The 22079-nt window shown below is 38.1% G+C and overlaps 1 protein-coding gene across 3 annotated transcripts in view; it reads left to right on the forward strand.

The window, feature by feature from the left end:
• Nucleotides 1–12105, forward strand: part of ARHGAP12 (Rho GTPase activating protein 12) — a 114647-nt gene extending 102542 nt beyond the window's left edge. For all 3 annotated transcript variants that reach the window (XM_004702278.2, XM_004702279.2, XM_004702281.2), the window contains 5 exons: nt 3203–3301; nt 8011–8088; nt 8196–8330; nt 8563–8665; nt 9721–12105. In XM_004702278.2, the coding sequence (XP_004702335.1) occupies nt 3203–3301; nt 8011–8088; nt 8196–8330; nt 8563–8665; nt 9721–9895 (590 nt within the window). In that variant the 3' untranslated portion in view covers nt 9896–12105. The remainder of the gene's footprint in view (nt 1–3202; nt 3302–8010; nt 8089–8195; nt 8331–8562; nt 8666–9720) is intronic.
• The last annotated feature ends 9974 nt before the right edge of the window (nt 12106–22079 follow it).

The raw sequence follows: 22079 nt of genomic DNA on the forward strand, positions 1-22079 counted from the left end.
AATTTCTAATCAATAAATATGTTCTTATTCTTTATTCATAGTTTTTAGTTCATTTGAATAATTGAGTTTGAGTGTTTAAAATTGATTTTTTTAAAGGGGCATAAAGTACTTAAAAAAATAACAAAACTGATGGACTAAACAGTCAAAACTTAAGTTCTTGGGAAACCTGAGTCAGAGAAGCTGCACTGATGGGTGATGGGTAACAGATTCTTAGGGGTCGTGACAGTGATGAGTGTCTGTTTTGAAATGCAGAGGTCAAAAGAAGCGAGAAATGTTTAGTACACTGTCACTGAAAAGGAGTCTTTGGATGGTACAACGCTCTGTTATTTGCTAACTGAATGATTGGAAATTGTAGTCCAATCACAGGTGCCTCGGAAGAAAGGCCTGAAGATCTATGTCTGAAAACTCAGTCACTTGAAACATCATGGATCCTGACACACATAGGGTTGTCATGAGGAAAAGTTAGCTCCACATTCATTAATAACTTGTACCTATTGGGAAAAAGAGAACAAAGTGCTTCTATTCTTAATTGTTTGCCTTCACTTCTCATTTGAAGTACCGGTATTTTAAAATTAGTATAATATTCTAAAAATATATATATATGTATATATATTACATTTATAAGTAGCAAAGTGTACTAGTGGAATCTTTCCTTAATAAGAAAGGCTTCTTTAAAATCTCTCATACCTTTAGTTGTTACAAAAACGTAAGTTTAAATTCATCAGGTAATATTTTCTACTACAGACTCAAAATAGTGACGTCTTTATAAATAGATTTATATACAACGAGTCTTCAAAAAGCTTGTGGAAAAATAGAATTAAAACATAATGGAATTTTTCCATGGACTTTTTTGAAACCCCATCGTATGCAAAGGTGGGATATAATGTATAAGGTTACATTTGTTATTTCTTTAGTTATGGGTTTCTAACAAAGCAGAACATAATGGGAACATCTGTTTTTAAATTATCTAAATTAAATCTACAAACGAGCACCGTAAAGGTGTTGTTTACATGTCTAAGAAAGAGTTTTGGGGAGAAAGACAAGGCTTTATAATCCCATAAACAGTTGGAGTCTCGGAAACTCACAGGCAGTTCTGTCCAGTCCTATGGGTTCAATTTTGAGTTGGTTGGCATTGACTTAATGTGGGAGAAACAGAGAGAGGGAACCAACCTAATTCAGTGTTTCCTAAAGTGGGCAATACTGACCCCTAGGGGGTTGCTGGAATGCTCTAAGAGAGGCTGCAAAAGCAGCTACCACAGCACTGGGTAGAATGTTCAGAGGGGTGCCACGTTGGCAATGAGACCAAGTTTGCACCAAACTAAAGGACACTGGACCTAAGGAAAGAGGAGTCCTGGTGATGCAGTGTGTTAAGTGATATTGGGCTGCTAATGAAAAGGTCACTGGTTCAAACCCACCAGCCACAGGAGCAAGCTGAGGCATTCTACTCCCATAAAGATTCACAGTCTGAGAAATAACAATAATACTATATGATTGATCAAGGATTCATGAAGGTGGGAGGGAGGGGGAAGAAGGAGGAGCTGATGCCAAGGGATCAAGTAGAAAGAAATTGTTTGGAAATGTTGATGACAACATATGTACAAGTGTGCTTAATACTATTGAATGATGGATTGTTAAAAGATTTGTTAGAGCACCCCCCAATAAAATAAATCGTTTTTTTAAAAAAAGCAGATACCTACCCTACACTTTATCCTGGATTATAGTACAAACGTTTGTATAATTGTCAATTACTGTATATAATCGTGTATAATCTGAGTTTCCCAGCACATTTTTAATGCCGTTTTTGTGGTAAAATTAGATGCCTTGGCTGATGTTCGGGTCATCTTATACTCGAGTATATACGGTAGTTTTTTTCTGAAAAGGAGGTGATAGGTCAAGTAAGTTTAGGAACTTATGACTTAACTGGATGATTCAGATTAGCAGTCTTATGAGTTATGGATAAACCTAACCAAAACCAAACTCACTGCCATTGAGTCAATTCTGACTCATGGCAACCATATAAAACAGGGTAGAACTGCCCCTGTGGGTTTCTGAGTCTGAAACTCTACAGAAATAGAAAGCTTTATCTTTCCCTTGCAGAGCACCTGGTGGTTTTGAACTGCTTCCTTTTTGGATAACAGCTCAATGCATACACACCACGCCACCAGGGCTCCTATGGATAAGCAGGTACTCTCAAAGCATATGAATTTTGTATATTGTGCTTAAAATCTGAAAACCACATTGTGGAATTGATTATGACTCATAGGGAAGCTGTAGGACAGAGCAAAACTCCATTGTGTTTCTGAGGCTGCACACCTTTATAGAAAGACTGCCTTCTCTTTCTCCTGTGGAGTGGCTTGTGGCATTGAACTTTTAATTAGCCAACCTTTTAGCAGCACTATGCTTAATTCACTACGCCATGAGGGCTTCTAATACTGAGCTTAGAATCTTTAAAGATACATATTTTAAAAGTCTGACAAGTTAATAAACTGCTGCTGTTTGTTTACTGGGTCTTTTCATTGAGAACTCTAAACTGCTGTCACTGAGGCTTTATATATCACTTCATATATTTTGTTTGTTTTCCTGAATATGTAGCATTAATGTAGAATTTCAAATGGTTATGCTGAAAGATTCCATATAACTATATTTGCAGTATATTTTGTGAAATCAAGTGTCAGCACATAATGGGCATGCACACACTTGATTTAATAATCTTAAAGGCATTTGAGTATATACTATAAGCTACACATGATCCTAGCTGCAATGAATACGTATTGTTCAAGAATGACTAAGTCCCAGCCTTCATAAAACACATGTTCAAGTTGGAGACTGACAGTAGAGAAGATCTTTTTCAGGTACTGATGGTCCCTATGAAGACACTAAGATGGTAATAAAATAAGAGCATGTCATAGCTAGACTCATCAGAAGGTTGTTCTAAGGAGGTGACATCGCAGCTGAAACTGGGAATGACAGGAAGGAGTCAAATTTTGGGAGAAGAGTACTCTGCAAATGGACTAGAAAATGCAAAGCTTCTCAGGCGTGAGTGAGTCGGGGCGTTCATGGAGCCTAGCAAAGAAACTGACATGAAGTAGGCAAATGCACGTCCTGTGAGCTATAAGTCATGGTGTGAAAGTGCACCAGTTTGGTCATTGTGTGGGTGAAACTTTGGCAAGGTGGTTTGTTTTTAAAATTAAGTCTCTTTCAGATCAGGTATTTGGATCCAACCTTGCGAGCTTGTGTCAGAGAGAGAATGGCACAGTACCAAAATTTGTGAAATTGTGCATTGAACATGTTGAAGAATATGGTAAGAAAACGAACTATGTATATATTAAGACATGGAGCAAACCAACCCATTGTTTTGATGTCAAAATCCTTAGGTTTTTTTATGATCTAGCATGATGGAACCCTAAGTTCCCCGTAGTCACAAGGTAAAATGTTAAGCATCTTGTTTGCAGAAAACTTACCTGTTTGCACCTATTTCAAATGCAGACTTTTGCAGGCACCTATTGAGTGTTCAGTACTACAAATGGTTGATTAAGTGTATGGTATTATTTGAACCATTCTTTGAAGAGTTGGCATTGGGTTAAAACAAAGAAGTGTTGATTATGAAACTGAGTTTAGTAAGAAATGGTTTGACAGTGGAGAAGCTATAAGGAGATTGTGTTTACTTACTATAGAAAAGGTTTTTTTGTAACTGATCATAATCCCTTCCAAGGGGGATAGACTACAGAAAAGTGGGTGAAGGGAGACGTTGGACAGTGTAAGATATGACAAAATAATAATTTATAAATTATCAAGGGTTCATGAGGGAGGGGAGAGCAGGAGTGGGGGGATAAGGAGCTGATGCCAAGGGCTTAAGTGGAGAGCAAATGTTTTGAAAATGATGAGGGCAGCGGATGTACAAATGTGCTTTACACAATTGATGTATGTATGGATTGTGATAAAAGTTGTACAAGCCCCCAATAAAATGATTTAAAAAAACAAACTCAGGCATTATAATGTCATACTGGCAAGAAGAAATCAAAGGGATTAGAGCATCGGCCCACGAAGCATGAAAAATTACTCAACTATTTTGATTCTACACACATTTTTGATACTATACATTTATAATTTAACATTACAATCAATATACTGCTAAAGTATATACGAGCATAAATATTATATCTTAAAATTAACCAGAAGAAATCAGTTTCAATTTTATATTATGGCGAGTAACAAAAAGGATTTACCTATTTGGATACTTTATAGTTGATGTAACAGTTTTAAAATATCTAGTTATTATTTTAAAGAAAAGTTTTCTTTTCGGATTTAAAAAAAAATCATTTTATTGGTGGTTCGTACAACTCATCACAATCCAGCCAGCCAGCCAGCCAGCCAGCCATTCATCCATTGTGTTAAGCACATTTATACATTTGTTGCCATCATCACTTTAAAAACGTTTTCTTTCTAATTGAGCCCTTGGTATCAGCTCCTCATTTCCCCCCCTCATTGCCCCACCCTCCCTCCCTCCTTCATGAATCCTTGATAATTTATAAATTAATATTTTTTCATGTCTTATGCTGACTGATGTCTCCTTACACCCACTTTTCTGTTTTCCATCTCCCTGGGAGGAGGTTATGTAGATTATTGTGATCGGTTCCCCCTTTCTCTCCCCACCTTCCCCTTCCTCTCCTGGTATTGCTGCTCTCATTATTGGTCCTGAGAGGTTTAGCTGTCCTGGCTTCCCTGTGTTTCCAGCTCTTACCTGGACCTGTGTACATGCTCGTCTAGCCAGCTGGATTTGTAAGGTAGAATTAGGATCATGATAGTGGGGGGGAAGGGAAGCATTAAAGAACTAGAGGAAACTTGTATGTTTCATCGGTGCTATACTGCACTCTGACTTGCCTCTTCCTTGTGACTCTTCTGTAAGGGGATGTCCAATTTTCTACAGAGAGGTTTTGGGTCTCTACTCCACACTCCCCCTCATTCACAGTGATACGATTTTTTTGTTCTGCTTCTTTGATGCCTGATACCTGATCCCATCAACACCTCAGGATCACACAGGCTGGTGGACTTTGTTGCTTCTCAGCTAGATGGCCGCTTGTTTATCTTCAAGCCTTTAAGACCCCAGACAATGCCTGAGTTTTTTGGTTTGTTTTCTTCCTTTACCAATTAGGATGCCTTTTCTTTTCTTTTCTTTTCTTTTCTTGTCTTACTGCTCTAAATAGAACTTCCAATACGATATTGAAATAGGAGTGGTGATACAGGGCATTGTCATGTCTGGTTCTCATTCAGGAATGATGTCTGTTGAGAATAATGTTGACCATGAGTTTGTCTACATGCTCTTAATTATGGTGAGGAATTTCCCTTCTATTGTTTTGCCATTTCATAGTTCAATCATCAAGAATTGTACAATTGCTATCACAATCAGTCCAAAACATTTTCTTCCTTCTTAAACTCCTTGATATCAGTCCCCTCTCACCCCTCCGCACCTTCTCTACCACCCTTTCAGGACCCCAGGAACCCTTATTCTCGTTGTTGTCACTGTAGTGTCCCCTATCCTGGGTTCCAGAGATTCAAGAAGACTACCAGCAATGACAAAACAACAAACACAAACTGAAGATGAAAACACACACACACACACACACACACAGAAAAATACTAAAAACCAGATCAAGTACAAAGTATATCAGAAGGGAGATCAAGGGACCAGGTTTTAACCATTCAAGTCAGATTAATCATTTTAATCTACTATTGTCCTCTCTACAATACTGTCTGTTCATCAGGTTATTGCCAGCCCTCAATTATGGTTAGAGGGAAATCACCAGAGGCTTATTCCCTGTGTAGATCCAACAAAGGTATTTTGGCCTTGCACTGTCATCCATAGCCTTCTGGACACCAAAATCTCTCAATTTCATCTCTGATTACTATTCCCTCCTTTGGATTTGGGTTCTATATTTCCCAATCCTTAGATCACAGATGTTGGTGTGCTTCTTCCATGTGAGCTTATTTGACATCTCACTGTGATAGCTACTTGTTTGAAAACAAGCCTTTAAGATCCCAGACACTATTCTTTTTCTTTTTTTAAAGTCATTTTATTGGGGGCTCCCACAACTCTTATCACAATCCATACATACCAGGTGCCATCTATTCTCACCACACTTTACTACAGCACCCATATCTTCTGTGTTTTACATATATTTATGTGTTATGCTGATTGTTTTTTTAAATCATTTTATTAGGGGCTCATACAACTCTTATCACAATCCATACACACATCAGTTGTGTAAAGTGCATTTGTACATTCATTGCCCTCATCATTCTCAAAACATTTCCTCTCCATTTAAACCCCCGGTATTAGGTCCTCATTTTTCCCCTCCCTCCCCAATCCCCCCTCCCTCATGAGCCCTTGATAGTTTATAAATTGTTATTTTTGTCATATCTTGCCTTGTCCGACATCTCCCTTCACCCACTTTTCTGTTGTCCGTCCCCCAGGGAGGAGGTCACATATAGTTCCTTGTAATCGGTTCCCTCTTTCCTACCCACTCTCCCTCTACCCTCCCTGTTTCGCCACTCACACCACTGGTCCTGAAGATCATCCGCCCTGGATTCCCTGTATTTTTAGTTCCTATCTGTACCAGTGTACATCCTCTGGTCTAGCCAGACTTGCAAGGTTGAATTTGAGTCATGGTAATGGGAGCAGGGAGGAAACATTTAGGAACTAGAGGACAGTTGTATTTTTCATCGTTGTTACATCACACCCTGACTGGCTCATCTCCTCTCCGGGACCCCTCTTCAAGGGGATCTCCAGTGGCCTACTAGTGGGCTTTGGGTCTCCACTCCGCACTCCCCCCATCATTCACTATGGTAAAATTTTTTGTTCTGATGATGCCTTATACCTGATTCCTTCGACATCTCGTGGTTGCATAGGCTGGTGTGCTTCTTCCATGTGGGCTTTGTTGCTTCTGAGGTAGATGGCCGCTTGATTACCTTCAAGCCTTTAAGACCCCAGACGCTATACCTTTTGATAGCCGGGCACCATCACCTTTCTTCGCCACATTTGCTTATGCACCCATTTGTCTTCAGTGATCCGTTCGACACCTCGTGATCACACAGGCTGATATGTTGTTCCATGTGGCCGATTGTTTTCTTAATGTCAAAAAAATCAAACATTCTTGCACATACCTCTTGTGCATCTCACTTGGTCATGATATATTTTTTTAAATATGATATTAGAATTCTGTACTATACTACTGGAAACAGTGTTTTTTGAGAATTTCTGTCCATGTTCATGAGGAATATTGATCTAGAATTTTCATTGTTTGAGTGGTGTCACTGCTAGTTTTTGGTATTATTGCTGTGCATATTTCATAGAATGTTTGGGAAGGATTCCATCCTATTCTTTATATTGGAGTAGTTTGAGTAGAATTGGTGTCAGGTTTTCTCAGAATGTTTGATAAGATTCTCAAGTGAAGCCTTCTGGGCCAGCACTTTTTGTTGTTCTTATTGTTGTTGGTAAATTTTTTTAGAATTCCTGAATCTTTAAGAGTCACTTGTGTGAATGTTCCACATATGAAAGTATCAAATTATCAGTGGTTTAGTTTAGTTGCTAATTTGCATTGAATTTATTTATTACAAGGACTGACTGATGTACTTTCAAGATTGTGTTTAATGCCTACTTTACATTGTAAGATGATGTGCAAAACAAAGGGTGAGCTGTCATCTTTGACTTTCTTTACTATTTGAACTATCCCAACATGCTTAAGTTGTTAGTATTTCTAATTTAGTGAGGGGCTTTTCTTGACAGCATTCAACATCACAAGCAAAGTAGAATTATTGTTATTTATTAAACAGAATTTGAACTGAATCTCCACCTCCCTCCTATTGGCAAAACATTTGTAAAAAACCATTTAGAGACAGATTATTTCCTCATTTGATTTTAGACTAATGGTTGAGAATAGAATTCTGAAACATGGAAACATCTTTGGAAAAGACAAGTATATGAAACATGAAACTATTACTCCTGTCTCTCAGGTTTGGATATTGATGGGATATACCGGGTCAGTGGCAACCTGGCCGTGATACAGAAGTTGAGATTTGCAGTGAATCATGGTAAGGTTATGTTTCTTATTGTTAACATCTGGAATACACACACACAACTGTTGACATTTTGTTTAAAGTAATTCAGAACTTTTCTCTATCTCTGCCGTGTTTTTCAGACGAGAAATTGGACTTGAACGATAGTAAATGGGAAGATATTCACGTCATCACTGGCGCACTCAAAATGTTTTTCCGCGAGTTACCAGAGCCTCTTTTTACATTTAATCATTTTAATGATTTTGTTAATGCGATTAGTAAGTATATAATTCACTCGTTTTCTCCCCTGGGTATTGAAAATCCTCTGCACAGATTAAGCCAAAACACTGTTTCATCTTAAGTTTTTCCAAAGAATTGTTTTACTCCAGAAATTTACACTGTGACCACCAGATGGCACTGTGTATTGCCAGATATCAACTCCCAATGGTGCCACTGCTTTCCGTGTCCTGAGAAGGCCCTGCAGAGCCCTTAGTTGTTTTCTCCTTTCAGAGCAAGAACCCAGACAGAGAGTTGCTGCTGTTAAAGACTTAATCAGACAGTTGCCAAAGCCAAATCAAGATACAATGCAGATTCTTTTCAGACATCTCAAAAGGTAAGAGGCTGCACAGATAGGAAACCCAGGGAGCATGGGGATCAAGCTCAGCTCTGCTAGCTTACTTTATGACTTGAAAATGATGCTCAAGGACTCTAAGCCTCTGTTGCTCCTGACTCAAATGGTTTCGTATGAATTAAATTAGTTATGACAAGTGAAGCATTTAAATTATGCCCCATACATAGTGTTCATTAAAAAAAAAACACTAGTAATGTTAATTAACATGAAGATGAGTTTGGTTAGTAGATGAGATATACTAGCCAGTATATCTAAAGTAGAAGTTATTAAATGAGGTATATGAATAGGAATCGACTGGGTGTCAGTCACCTGATGATGTACTAACTTACCCCGAAACGGAAGATAAGAAATCTGTCAATGAGCCACCAATGGCTCATTAAAGACCACTAGAATATGAAAGCTGTCCCAATGAGGGCTTTTTAAGAAAATAAGTAAAATTGAGAATTTAGTCTCTGTGCCCGAAGAGATTCCCCCCCGGTTAAGTAAGTGACTTAATCATTGATACCTGAATTACAACTCATAATTTACATGTGTTCTGTTTTTAAAATGAAATGAAAGTGTCCCACGTTAAGAGTTTATTAGAGATTATGGAGACATTGGTGTTTCAGTGGTGAAATTCCTCACCTTTGTCGGAGACCCAGGTTCACTTCCTGGCCAGTGACCCTCAAGCCTGGTCACCATCCGTCTGTTAGTGGAAGCTTACATGTTGATGTACAGTGTGAGCCGAGCTTCCAGACTAAGAAAGGGCTACTTCTGAAAATAACTAGCCAGTGCAAACTGTGGATCACCAGAGTTCCAAGTTAGTATGGACAAGGTCACCATGAGTTGGGGACACCGTGTATAATTATACCTTTAAGCTATGCTTATCTGTAAGAAAATTTCATACACCTTTGGCTCTGAATCCTACTGGTGTCACCTAAGAAAAAAGTATCATTTTTCTTTGCAAAATGTGAACCGTAATGTGTATAGTACAATTTGCAATACTCTTTTATATTTTTTCTCTTAACCTTCTTTTTTTCCCTCTTTCTTCCCCTTAGAGTTATAGAAAATGGAGAAAAAAATCGAATGACCTATCAGAGTATAGCAATTGTTTTTGGTCCCACTCTGTTAAAGCCAGAGAAAGAGACTGGTAACATAGCAGTTCACACTGTGTACCAAAATCAGATTGTAGAGTTAATTCTTCTGGAGTTAAGCGCCATCTTCGGACGCTGATCCTGAGCCGAAAGCAGAACCTGTGGAATAGGAGCTGCCAGATGTCAAGTCTCTCCCATGATGCGCTTTATTTTTGGACCAAGCAGTGACTCTTTGATTTGCACTTTTTTGAGGGATCAGAATGGAGGGGGAGCGTCAGGATGTGTGTAGGCCCTCACATTTGCTGCTTTGTTGCAAGTTGATATAATTGTGTGTAATTTTGGATTGCGTTTATCCCAAATGCTTGCAGTTCCTACTCTGAATTTCAGTAAAAATCAAAACTTGGAATTCTAACCAGGCACATATATATGTATATACATACACTGGATAATTTGGTAAGAAAACCACGATTTTCTTTTTCCTCAAACTGGATAATATAGAATTTCCTTTTAGGACTTGTAGGTTCTTCATGTGTAGGCTCACCACTCGATAGAAATAGTATCAGTTACTTTGAAAACACTCTTGGGCATTTTTAACAAAATGAAGTATATCCGTTCTGAAACCTGTGTATTTCCTCTTCAGGGTTTCTGCATGCAGTGGCTATCTCAGTGCTAAAATTCACCATAACCCAGACAGAATCCCTTGATGAAGGCTTGCTCTTTCTCACTGTGTTGCACAGCATCCTGACTGGATGGATACCTTTGCTTGCTTGAGCAGCACACTAATAAATACTACATCAAACACTGTGACATATTGGAGAGTTTAGTTAGCATAAGTCAATTCAGGGTATTCTTAGGCTGTGTGTGCTACATGGAATTGTAGCTAACAATTCTCGTTCTGTCTAGTGCCATACTGAATTCTTGGTATGACCCTGTGGAAGTGGACGTTATTTGTTGTAAATATGGGCTAAAGACTTAATTCCCTTTAACTTGTGTTGTATAGTCTCATAGTACATTCTAACCCTACATTTCTAACCACGGTATTGGTGTAGTGTAGGTGATCTCGTCCGTGAATATTAGGTTCCCTCCAGAAATAAGCTGTTATTTGGGGAAGGTAACCATGCGCACTTTTAGATTTTAATGACATTCATAGAAAAACCACTGTCTTGCAAATGGTACTGGGAGAATACTGAGTAGACGTTCTAACTGGTCAATGCACTACAGGAGGAACTGTTCAGGTGATTGAGTATGTACAGAACACATCAGAAAAATCTATTTCAGAATTCTAAGTTTACACTCTTGAATCGTTGGAAGCCCACATATAAAGGAGATGGATGTTGAATGGAAAATAACATTGCTCAATTTGAGGATTTGTTTTTACATTGCTTATGTAGATTGATTTGTATAATAAAAACAGGGTTTGGAAGGTTTTGTTACAGGGAGCATGGTCCGTTGAAGATTTTTTAAATGTATTTTTCTAGATTAACTGCTGTATATGAGATGTCTAATCTGAATAAAGAAAACTATAAGAGACTTAGATTTTTCCCATTGGGCATGTGCTTTTCTTTTTCTAACTCATTTGTTTTTGCATTTACTATCATATTCTTATACCTCATTTAAAAAATCAGCTGAATCTAATATTTCCTGTGGCAAATGTATTTTTCTTTATTTCACACCTATTATACTCCCTGCTGTGTCCTCCCTCCCCCCAACATTTTTATTTCTTCATCAATATTTGGAAGTAATTTGTAATGACTTTATTAGAATTTCATTTATAATTTATAATTAAGGTTGCCTTCCTTAGGGAAAAAAGGTTTTCTTGTGTAGTCTGTTTAAAAACCTCTCACTTGAGTTCTGTGGTAAAAAATACTGTTTTTTGTTGTGATCTTGTTAAATTGGTAACAAACCAATTACTTGCTAATCGTAGGAAAGGAGATTGTTTTGGGCAGGGAGAAAAAAACCTCAACTCAGAATGTTTGTTTTTGCCTAAAGATTGTCCTCAGTACTGCAGTGTGTTTTAGGACTGGAATATATTGTAATTGCACCTGGAAAACAATCAGACTCAAATCAATGACGTTCTTCCTCGTGACAGTCATGGAAATATTAACGATTAAAATTGTCCTGTGTTTCTTGTTTCAAAGTGCATATGTGTGTATGTGAAGTCATAAATGTTTTATTAGTCTCCAGCTAATCAGTTTATTGTAATACTGTATGTGCAGTGTGATAAGTCTTGTGTTTTCATCATTTGTGGATTAAAAATTGTCACTTGTTTTTATAATAACAAAACCAGTAATATCTTCTGTCTCAAGAACTTGATTTTTAGTAGAAAAATATATTAAAGGCTAAAAGACATTGTCTGTAATTTCATTTACCTAGTAAGGCTTCCTTTAGAACATGATACAGGAAAAATGAGTCAAAAGTGGGATTGGGGGCGGGGATATGCAAATATACTATTCAAACTTGAAAAAACTCATTTAAATTTCAAAGCATGAAGGAATTTTACTTTTTAAATATGAAAGAGTTCTGAAAGAATCTTGTTACTTTGTAGATACAGGTAAATCTATAAAAAGGTTTTTTTTTTTCAGTATGTGAAAAGCACCAATAGATTAATCTAGGCAAACTTGGTGCCTGCATAGTTTGTGTGTATTCGTAATATGTAAATACACATATATAACGTGTGTGCGCCATTGCTTATATACTGGGAAAACTTATATAACAATGGCAAACATGAGCTCTTTATACTATTTTAGCATCACCCCAGGCTTCTTTTAATCCTGTGATTATTCCATAATTTAGACAAGAGATTATTTTCTTCTATCTCTTGGGAGAGGCTTCTAAAGAGATAGTTAAACTAAACATGTAGACACTAATTCCTTGAACATGTTTAGGCTTTTTTTTTTAGCAGTTTGCAGCATGTCGCTCTAGGGAGTCAGATGGATGTCATGGATCGAATAGAAGTCAAATGCTGAAAGATTGAATCTACAGAGAGAATTGAAAAGGGTGGGAAATAAGACTAGGAGGTTACTATTCCTCCTCATCTCTAGCTCAGATGATTGTGTTTTGCAGAACACAGAAAGCACTTCTCTATCACACGATTAGAGAAGGTGCTAATGGGGAACTGCCTTCAGACTCAGTTGCAGGTGGGGCATAGATTTTTATTTATTTTTTTGTCTTAACTCCTACAGTTCTGATGCTACTTTGGAAACTGGGGGTTGGGGGTTGGGGGAGAGAGCCGGATCAAAACAAAACCAACGGTCTTACAATAAGGGTGTATTAAAGTCTCTTGGAAATTCACCGGCTGTGAACTCCGGCCCAGCAGTCAGACTTGTATTCTGGAGAAGGGGAAGGTGCAGAATGCCTAATGAGACGTTCTGTAGCTCCGAAAGACAAGCGCGTACTCTGAGGAATCTCAATTAGTCTCCTCAACTGAAGTTTTGTGGACCAGCAGTGGCTGTGAGTATATTCAGCTGGTTTCAGCTTTTACAATTTCGCCTTATGTGAATATGGCCCTTAAATGAACTCTTTCATTTCCCTCATTGCTTCTCTTCCACAGGGGAGGGGAAAGAAGAAAAAAACCAGTACTTCCATGGTGCTCTCATAAACAGTGCTTGTAGAACAAGGCAACTGTTTCACAAATCATTATGATAGGGATTTACAATGTCTTTTTTCTTTTTTACTTTTTTTTTTCATCGATCCTCCATTTATTTTACTTTGTCTCAGCACCACTAGAAAAGCAAGTTTTGGTAAAGATGTTTAATTGTTGATGCTGATAACCAGATCTTTCAAGTAGTACTGATAGTTAGTTGTAACTTGAACTGCATGTAGCATTGCATTTATAATCTAGAATTATAAATGTACCTTGAAATCCAGAGTGGCAAATGATGCTTTTGAGGCTATCAACAGGACCTTCACAGAGGAGGAAATGAAAACCACTGTAAGGCCTTTCTCCTGCTTATTTTGAGGGATTACGGTATGTGTGGTAGAAGGTCAGTGAAAAGAGGTAGAGTGACACAGTGGCTACAACAATGGGCTCCAATATACTCGTAATTGAGAGGATGACCCAGGACCAGGCAGTGCTGCATTGTTTTACAGAGAGTTACTGTGAATCGTGCTAACTCAACAGCACCTGACAGTATTTGAGCAACTTCACATGCTCAAGTAAAACCTAGTAAGTCAAAGATATGAAACAATCAATAGGAGGGACTATTATCCTCAGTCTCACCTTTTGTAAGGGAAGAAGCTGGCCCAGCTGCTTATGGACCTCAGAGTACCAGTGGGGCGGAGGTGGCTTATGTGATAGAACAGAAGTCGAAGACTGAAGAGAACTTCTTGACTAGTTCCATGTAAAATGTCCAATATCATTTGTGGAGGGAACAAGTAACATATGTATGGGCTTCTGTTTTCAAGCTAAGTTAATTTATTAAAAACATTTGAAAATATACACAACAAAGTATATTCCAATTCCAGTTACCACCCATACAGGTTAGTGATATAATTATCCTAACCTTTCTAAGTTGCTGCAACTCCACTAACAAACTCATGTTTCCCCCTCAGGTTCCTGTCTAGTCTTCCAAGTTGCTGTTGTCAGTTTGATCCCGAGTTCTTAAAAGAGCATAATACGCAAGGCAGACATTTTTCTTACTCACTCACTGACCCCCGATATAACTCTCATCTATGTCTTTAGCCTATTTGATTGGCATTGCAATTCTGCAAAATTCACATCGGTCAAAATGAGACTCCTACTTTTAAATAATAGGCACCCTGAAACATCTGATTAGGAGGCTGGGAATAGAGTTTAATATAGTCAATCTATCACATCTCTATTGATGCTTTCAACAAATTCAATGCATCTGTTAGGTGTTTTAAGTATGTGCCCAGCATGCTAATCTCTGAGATACATTAGTGAGCAAAGCAGATATGATCCGTGTTCTCACATTGATTATTTGAGACTCAAACTCAACTCACTGTTGTTAAGTCAGTCCCAACAGCGACCTTATAGGACTAACTCTAGGAGTAGAATGCCTCATCTTAATCAGAGTGGCTGGCGATCTTGAACTACTGGCCTTTCTTTTATCAGCCCAGTGTGGAACTGCTATGCGACCAGCTGCCTCTAATTTTAGAGTGGTAATAGTATTATATCCCAGTCCTGACATACTCAGCAAATTTGAAGTGGTCAATCTGAGTAGATATTAGTGCTGTGGTCTTGCCAATCTGTAGATATCCAGGTAGATGTTTATTGCTACACAGATGTGTTGAGAATGACATAATCCTTGAGTCGTTACAGAGCAGGACTGGAAGCAAGGAAATCTGCCAAATACAAGCAATGCTGAAGCCTTTGTGGAGGCACAGCTTCAGTTGATGAGTGCTAGTTCTACACAGCAGGTGGGTCAACTTGAAGTAATCAACAGAAGTGGTACATTCTGAACCCAATTGACAGGAGAATAGTCGATTTAACATCAGTGGTGAGAATGCAAGTCAACCAAATTGTGCTTTCTGTATTAAGTCTATGGCGAGGATTCTGGAAAGATGGTGATGACAGCATCACCAGTTCCTACATTAAAACTACAACATTGTGACATTTCCAACAACAAGATCCAGTGGCAAGGGATCACAAACTAAAATACAAGGATGTGGAGAGAAATCACCAGCAGTTGCACGCTGTGGGGACCAATATGGGCCCCGACAGGCACAGTAGATACAAGAGGTAGTCTTAAAGTGAATAACACCAGTCTACCCAGGAGTTCTCAGAAAGAAGCTGCCATTTGAACACAGTGCAAGAACAATGCCAGGGTGAGAAAATGGACACATTCTAGGGGAAAAGTACCAAGGTGGACGCAAGAAGAATGTTCTGTCTGCTGGTGCTGTAGGAGGAGCATTGAGTTGTCAACCCTAAGGCTGCAGTTCTCCTGGAATGGGCAGAATACCTGTTCCATAAACGTCAGTCTTGGAAACTGTGGCAGTGGTTTGGGATTATCACTGAAGTTGATGCCTTCCCACAAAGAAAACTTCCAACTCCAGGTGGGTTTACTGGTGAATTCTTCCAAACATTTACAGAAGAAATATCAATTGCATACAACCTTATTCAGAGAATTGAAAAGGGGGAGATGGTAATAATACTTGGTTTTTTTCGAGCAAGACCTGGCAAAAGTATATTATAAGAAATGAGACTTAGAGTCTAATATCTCCCATAAATAGGCTCAACCCTAAACAAGCTAACTATCAAACAATATTTATGCTCACCCACATCAAACCCACTGCTGTCTTGTCACCCCACTCACAGTGACCCCCTCTATTGGGTTTCCGACACCGCAAGTGTTTACAGGAGCAGCCTGTCCCATCTTTCTCATATGGAGTGACTGATGGGTTTGAACCACCGACTTGGTAGTTAGCCCGACAACTAGTCCACCATGGAGTCAAGTGATTTATGAAACATATAATCCACCTAGGCCAACCTAGATTAACTTTTAATACAAGGAAACCAGTCACTATAATTTACCAGATTAACATAAGGAGAAAAATATCTTAATGCATACAGAAATAATATTGAACCATAGTCACAACAATATAAGCTTAGCCTAGGAATAGAAATAAAGCTTCCTAATCTAATAAAGGTATTGAAGCAAACCATCCTATAGCAAAAATCATACAGGTTACGTTTTGAAATCTAAGATTGAGAATGAGGCGATTTCAACAATCATTTCTGTTCATCACTTTTTGATACAGTGCACTAAGTAAAAATAAAATTAAAGATACAGTGATCGGATAAGATAGTATAGTGGAATTCTTATATAGAAAAATTAAATTTTGCATAATTAGTAGGCTTAATGTTAAATTAGTAGTTAATAGTTCTACCAACAATAAATAAAGTAAGTAATACCAGCAATAAAACAATAGTTATTTTGTATACCAGCAATAAAAACTAGGAAATAAAAAATTTTTAAGTCCTACTGCCATAGCATCACAAATTTTTGAAAGAAAAAAAAAACACTGAACATTGAAGCTGCTTATTGTAATTCTATGACTAATACGGATATTATTAGAGAATACATTATGGTTGTACATCTTGGTAATTATGTAATTAATAAAAGCGGAGATGGAGCAAGAAAATGTCCGTGAAGTGGTATAATTATGTTATAGGGAAAAGGCTACCATTTAAAGTTGATTAACAATAATGAAATATATTCCTCGTGTAAAAAGTAAACAATTTGTAAAGAGTAAAATTAAATAATTGAAATTATGTAACAGGTGGGAAGAAGCTGGACTAAGAAAAATACTCGTTAACAGATGATAGTGCTACCTGATTAAAAACATCTCGATATGCATAATTGCTTTAGGTGGAAGTTGACAGAGAAAATTAGTTCCCACTCAGGAGTCTGCCCGTGAGGTGTCCCTTGATGTGGGCTGTATTCCCCGCCATGTGCCAGCTCTCTCCCTGTGTCCACCCTGATTCCCAGGTCCTTTGTCTATAACTTGCTGCTACTTGCTGCAACCTCATTTTTGCTTTTTGGCAAACATCCTTTTGCTCTCATGTAATTGATTGTTTTAAGGAACATTTCTTCTCGGTTGTCAGTATTTTATGGACCTGCCCATTTGGCTGAAAGAAAGGTGGTCTCCAAAAATGTCTTCAGCCCTAGTTCAGAAGGAAAACCTCTCACAAAAAAAGAAAAACTTGACTGACATTGCAAAAAATCTAGGAAAATTATATACATAAATATATACATATTGGTGTGTGTATATATCTATATACATATATGGAGGTACCTCCCTAAAAAAACCAATGCTCTTAAAATAAATTTTTTTATGTGAGGGGGATAATGCCTTTGGATTTCATTCCACCAGGTCAGACCGTTCATCAAGCTTTCTCTTTAGAGGTTCTGAAAAAATTGTGTAACTGTGTGTGACCAAAAAACTGGTTTTGCCACCAGAACAATGCACCTGCTCACATAGCCATCTCAGTGTGCCAGTTTTTAGCAAAAAACCAGCATGCCTCTCTTGCCCCATGCACCTGACTCACCTGACCTCGCTCCATGTGACTTCTTTTTGTTTCCAAGAATGCAGAGGGACTTGAAAGGACAGTGATTTGACTGCATAGAAAAGGTGAAGAAAAAACCGAGGGAGGTGCTGTCAGTCATCCAAACAGATAAGTTTGAAAATTGTTTACAAGCATGGAATCGCAGATTTGACAAATGTATTTAGTGTAATGGATAGTACTTTGAAGGTGATAAGGTTGTTTTGTAAAAAAAAAAAAAAAATGCATAGCTTTGGGGATGGGGGGACAGAATTCCAATAATTTTTGGATAAGTGCTTATAAGTGGATAAAGAAAATCTTAGACTTGTATATTAATAAAGGATCTAGTTTAAGAGCTTAGGAAAATTACAATTCAAATTAACCTAAACAAATAATAAAGATAAAAACGGAACGTAGCTAGGAAAGTAAAAAGTGGCAGAGCTAATTAACTCAAGAACTCTCTCTGCAAAGGACGAAACAAAATGACTCGATAGAATCTTAGCTGACCTGTCTGGACCATTGCAACATGCATGTACTTTAGTACTTCTTAATGGGTTCCTTCTGTTAATAGGTTTAAACATCATAACATGAAATTTTATACAAAGGTTCAAAAACTGCCCCTAGGGACTTTATACTGTTCGTTTTTCTACCTAGCAAATTAACCGAAGCTGTGCATCTTGGTAATGGTTTCAGACCCAATTCTGTTGGTCAAAAATATATATTCAAAAATTAACAATTTAACAGAATTGTTCAAGAGGTGTTTAAAGGTATATGTTAAAGTACCTCTTTGTCATCTACTTCATTACCCAACTCCAGGTAAAAATTTATAGTAGTAATTTATCACTCTAGTGTTTGTGCAAATACAGGGGAATATATATTTTATTTCCCTCTTTTAATTTTTAAAATTTGAAGTGGCGAGGGTGGGGTGGAAAGGGGGAGCTGATTATAAGAAACTACATATAACCTCCTCCTTGGGGGATGGACAACAGAAAAGTGGGTGAAGGGAGACGTCGAACAGTGTAAGATATGACAAAATAATAATTTCTGAATTATCAAGGGTTCATGAGGGAGGTGGGGAGGAAGGGGGGAAATGAGCTGATATCAAGGGCTTAAGCAGAAAGCAAATGTTTTGAGAATGATGATGGCAACAAATGTACAAATGTGCTTGACACAATGGATATATATATGGATTGTGATAAGAGTTTTACAGCCCCCAATAAAATGATTTTTAAAAAAGAAAAGTTGTGAAAATAGTAAAGCATTCCCTCATTTCTGTCTTCTATTTACATGTGTTTGTTTCATCACTCGCTTTTGCTTTTACAAATACCCTCTATGTATAAATTTCAGAATATCTTTCTTAAGGCACCACTCATCTGTCAATCTATTGTACTATGTATTTTGTGTGTCGCTATGCAGCTCCAAGATACACAACCAGTAAGTATTTCAAATATAAGCAGGGTCACCCATAGAGGACAGGTTTCAGTGGAACTTACAGACTAAAATAAATTAGGAAGAAAGGCCTGGAAGTTTACAATGGAAAAAAAATTGGCCAACTAAGACCTTAAGAACCGCAATTGAACATTGTCCGAGAAAGTACCGGAAGAAAAGCTTCTCGGGTTAAAAGGCACTCAGTACACAACTGAAGCGCTGACTCTTCAGAACAGTGCCGCCTGTGAAGACGCGAGTGGAGGAAAGCTTTTGAGACCTTCATTTGCTGATGGCATGATTTAGAAAAAACAGCTACAAACATTCATTTCATCATTGAAACATGGAATGTACAGCGTATGAATCTAGGAAAATTTGAAGTCATCCAAAATGAAATTGATGATTTCATTTTGGATAAATTGATATCCTATGCATGACGATTGATATCCTGTGTACTCATGTACAGAAATGGACTGATATTGGCCCTTTTGGTTTTTTTGTTTTTGTTTTTTTTTTAAACATTTTATTAGGGGCTCATACAACTGTTATCATCCCAATCCATACACATATCAATTGTGTAAAGCGCATTTGTACATCGTTTCTCAAAACATTTTCTCTCCATTTAAACCCCCGACATTAGGTCCTCATTTTTCCCCTCCCTCCCCGCTCCCCCCTCCCTCATGAGCCCTTGATAATTTATAAATGGGTATTTTGTCATATCTTGCCCTGTCCGACGTCTCCCTTCATCCACTTTTTGGTTGTCTGTCCCCCAGGGAGGAGGTCACACACAGTTCCATGTAATCGGTTCCCTCTTCCCTACCCATTCTCCCTTTACCCTCCCTGTTTTGCCACTCACACCACTGGTCCTATAGGGCTCATCCGTCCTGGATTCCCTGTATTTTCAGTTCCTATCTGTACCAGTGTACCTCCTCTGGTCTAGCCAGTCTTGCAAGATAGAATTCGAGTCATGGTAGTGGGAGCGGGGAGGAAACCTTTAGGAACTAGAGGAAAGTTGTATTTCTCATCGCACCGTGACTGGCTCATCTCCTCCCCTAGACCCCTCTGCAAGGGGATCTCCAGTGGGATATTGGCCCTTTTGAATCAGACAATCATATAGTCTACTATGCTGGGAATGACAAAGTGGTGTCACATTCATCTTCAAAAGGAACATGATCAAGACCTATCCCAAGGCACAACAGTGTCAGTAATAGGAACATACCCATGGCACCTACAACAAAGGCCAGTTAATAATATTGTTATGCAAATGTATGCACCAACCACTAATGATGAAAGAAACGCATTTTTCTTTTTTAACCAACCTTTTCAACAGGCCTTTGTGTACTCTCTTAAAGAGTTACAGTCACGGAAATGGCACAGAGGCCGTGCTACACTGCCTATAGCGTTACTATGAGTCAGCGCCAGCTCAATGGGAGTGAGTTTGGTGATTTCTTGTTGTTTTTCAACCTGAATTGATTAAACATGTATTAAAGATGCACTGAATATTTTTGGTGCGTGGACTGAAAGTTGGAAGCAAAAAAGGTGAAAATATAACTTTGGTGATAGAAACCATGTTGGAGATTCCATGATAGAATTTTGCAAGGTCAATGTCGTACTCATTGTAAATCTCTCTTCAACTATTAACAGCGACTATATACATGGACTTTGCCAGCGGGAATACATAGAAATCAGATTGCCTACATCTGTGGAAAGAGATCATGGAGAAGCTCAACATCATCATGCAGAACAAGATCAGGGGCCTACTGTAGAGCAGACCATTAATTGTGCACATGCATGTTCAAATGGGAGGAAAAATAAGCCCACGAGAGACAAAGTACAACCTTTAGTATATTCTACCTGAATTTATAGATTATCCCAAGAAATGATTTAATTCAAATAGATTTGATCACAAATGAGTGGGAATAACAAATGGAAGACAAAAGACCAAATTATTGGATGATGATATAAACAATGAAAGCAAAATATCATTAAAAAGACAGGAAAGGGGAAAAAAGACTAAAAAAGAGATGAGCAGTGACTCTCAGACTTGCTTTTAAATCTATAGTAGCTACAGCAAATGGAAGACGTAGTCAAGTAAAAGCTGACAAAGGATGACAAAGTGCCAGACAGAATGTTATGATGGAATATGCAAAACCTGGGTTTGAAAATCAGAAGAGCACACGGCATTTTAGGTTGAAAGAGCTAAAGAAACCAATTCAGGCTTCTCTCTAAACAAGAAGCCATCTAAGTGAGGGGTCATCTAAGTCCACCGGAAGAAGCACACCAATCTGTGTGATCCAAAGATTGCAATTAATAAAATCCAAACCTGGGGGAAGGAACAGTATCAGCATAAATACTAAACACTCTTTTTGCAGAAAGCTATGAATGATAGTGGAAGCTCAAAATCCATTTGCAGGGCCTCTATATGGATTGAGTTTTCAGTGAATCCCCTCAGGCCATAGTCTAGGGATATGAATAGCCTTACTATCAGAGATATTCCAAAGTGAATTTTAGCAGCTGTAGTTATTGATGTAGTATCTGTAGTAATTATGCATTTGAACTATGGTAGTGTTGGAGAATATTGAACATAACATGGACCGCCAAAAGAACAAATCTAATTTGGAAGAAGTACAACCAGAATGTTCCTTACAGGTAAGTATGACAAGACTTTGTCTCACATACTTTAGACATGTTATCAGAAAAGACCCATCCTGGAGAATGACGTCATGCTTAGTAAGGTATAGGGGCAGCAAAAAAGAGGAAGGCTTTCAAGATGGATTGACACAGTGGCTGCAAATAAGAACAATTGTGAGGAAGAAACAGGAATGTGTATTTCATTTTGTCGTACATAGGATCGCTATGAGTTGGAATTGACTAAACAGCAGTTAAGCTGGAA

This window comes from Echinops telfairi, unplaced genomic scaffold (genome assembly GCF_000313985.2).
Source record: "Echinops telfairi isolate 266 unplaced genomic scaffold, ASM31398v2 ScPeMD7_31;HRSCAF=116, whole genome shotgun sequence".
In the NCBI taxonomy this organism is placed as follows: Eukaryota; Metazoa; Chordata; class Mammalia; order Afrosoricida; family Tenrecidae; genus Echinops; species Echinops telfairi.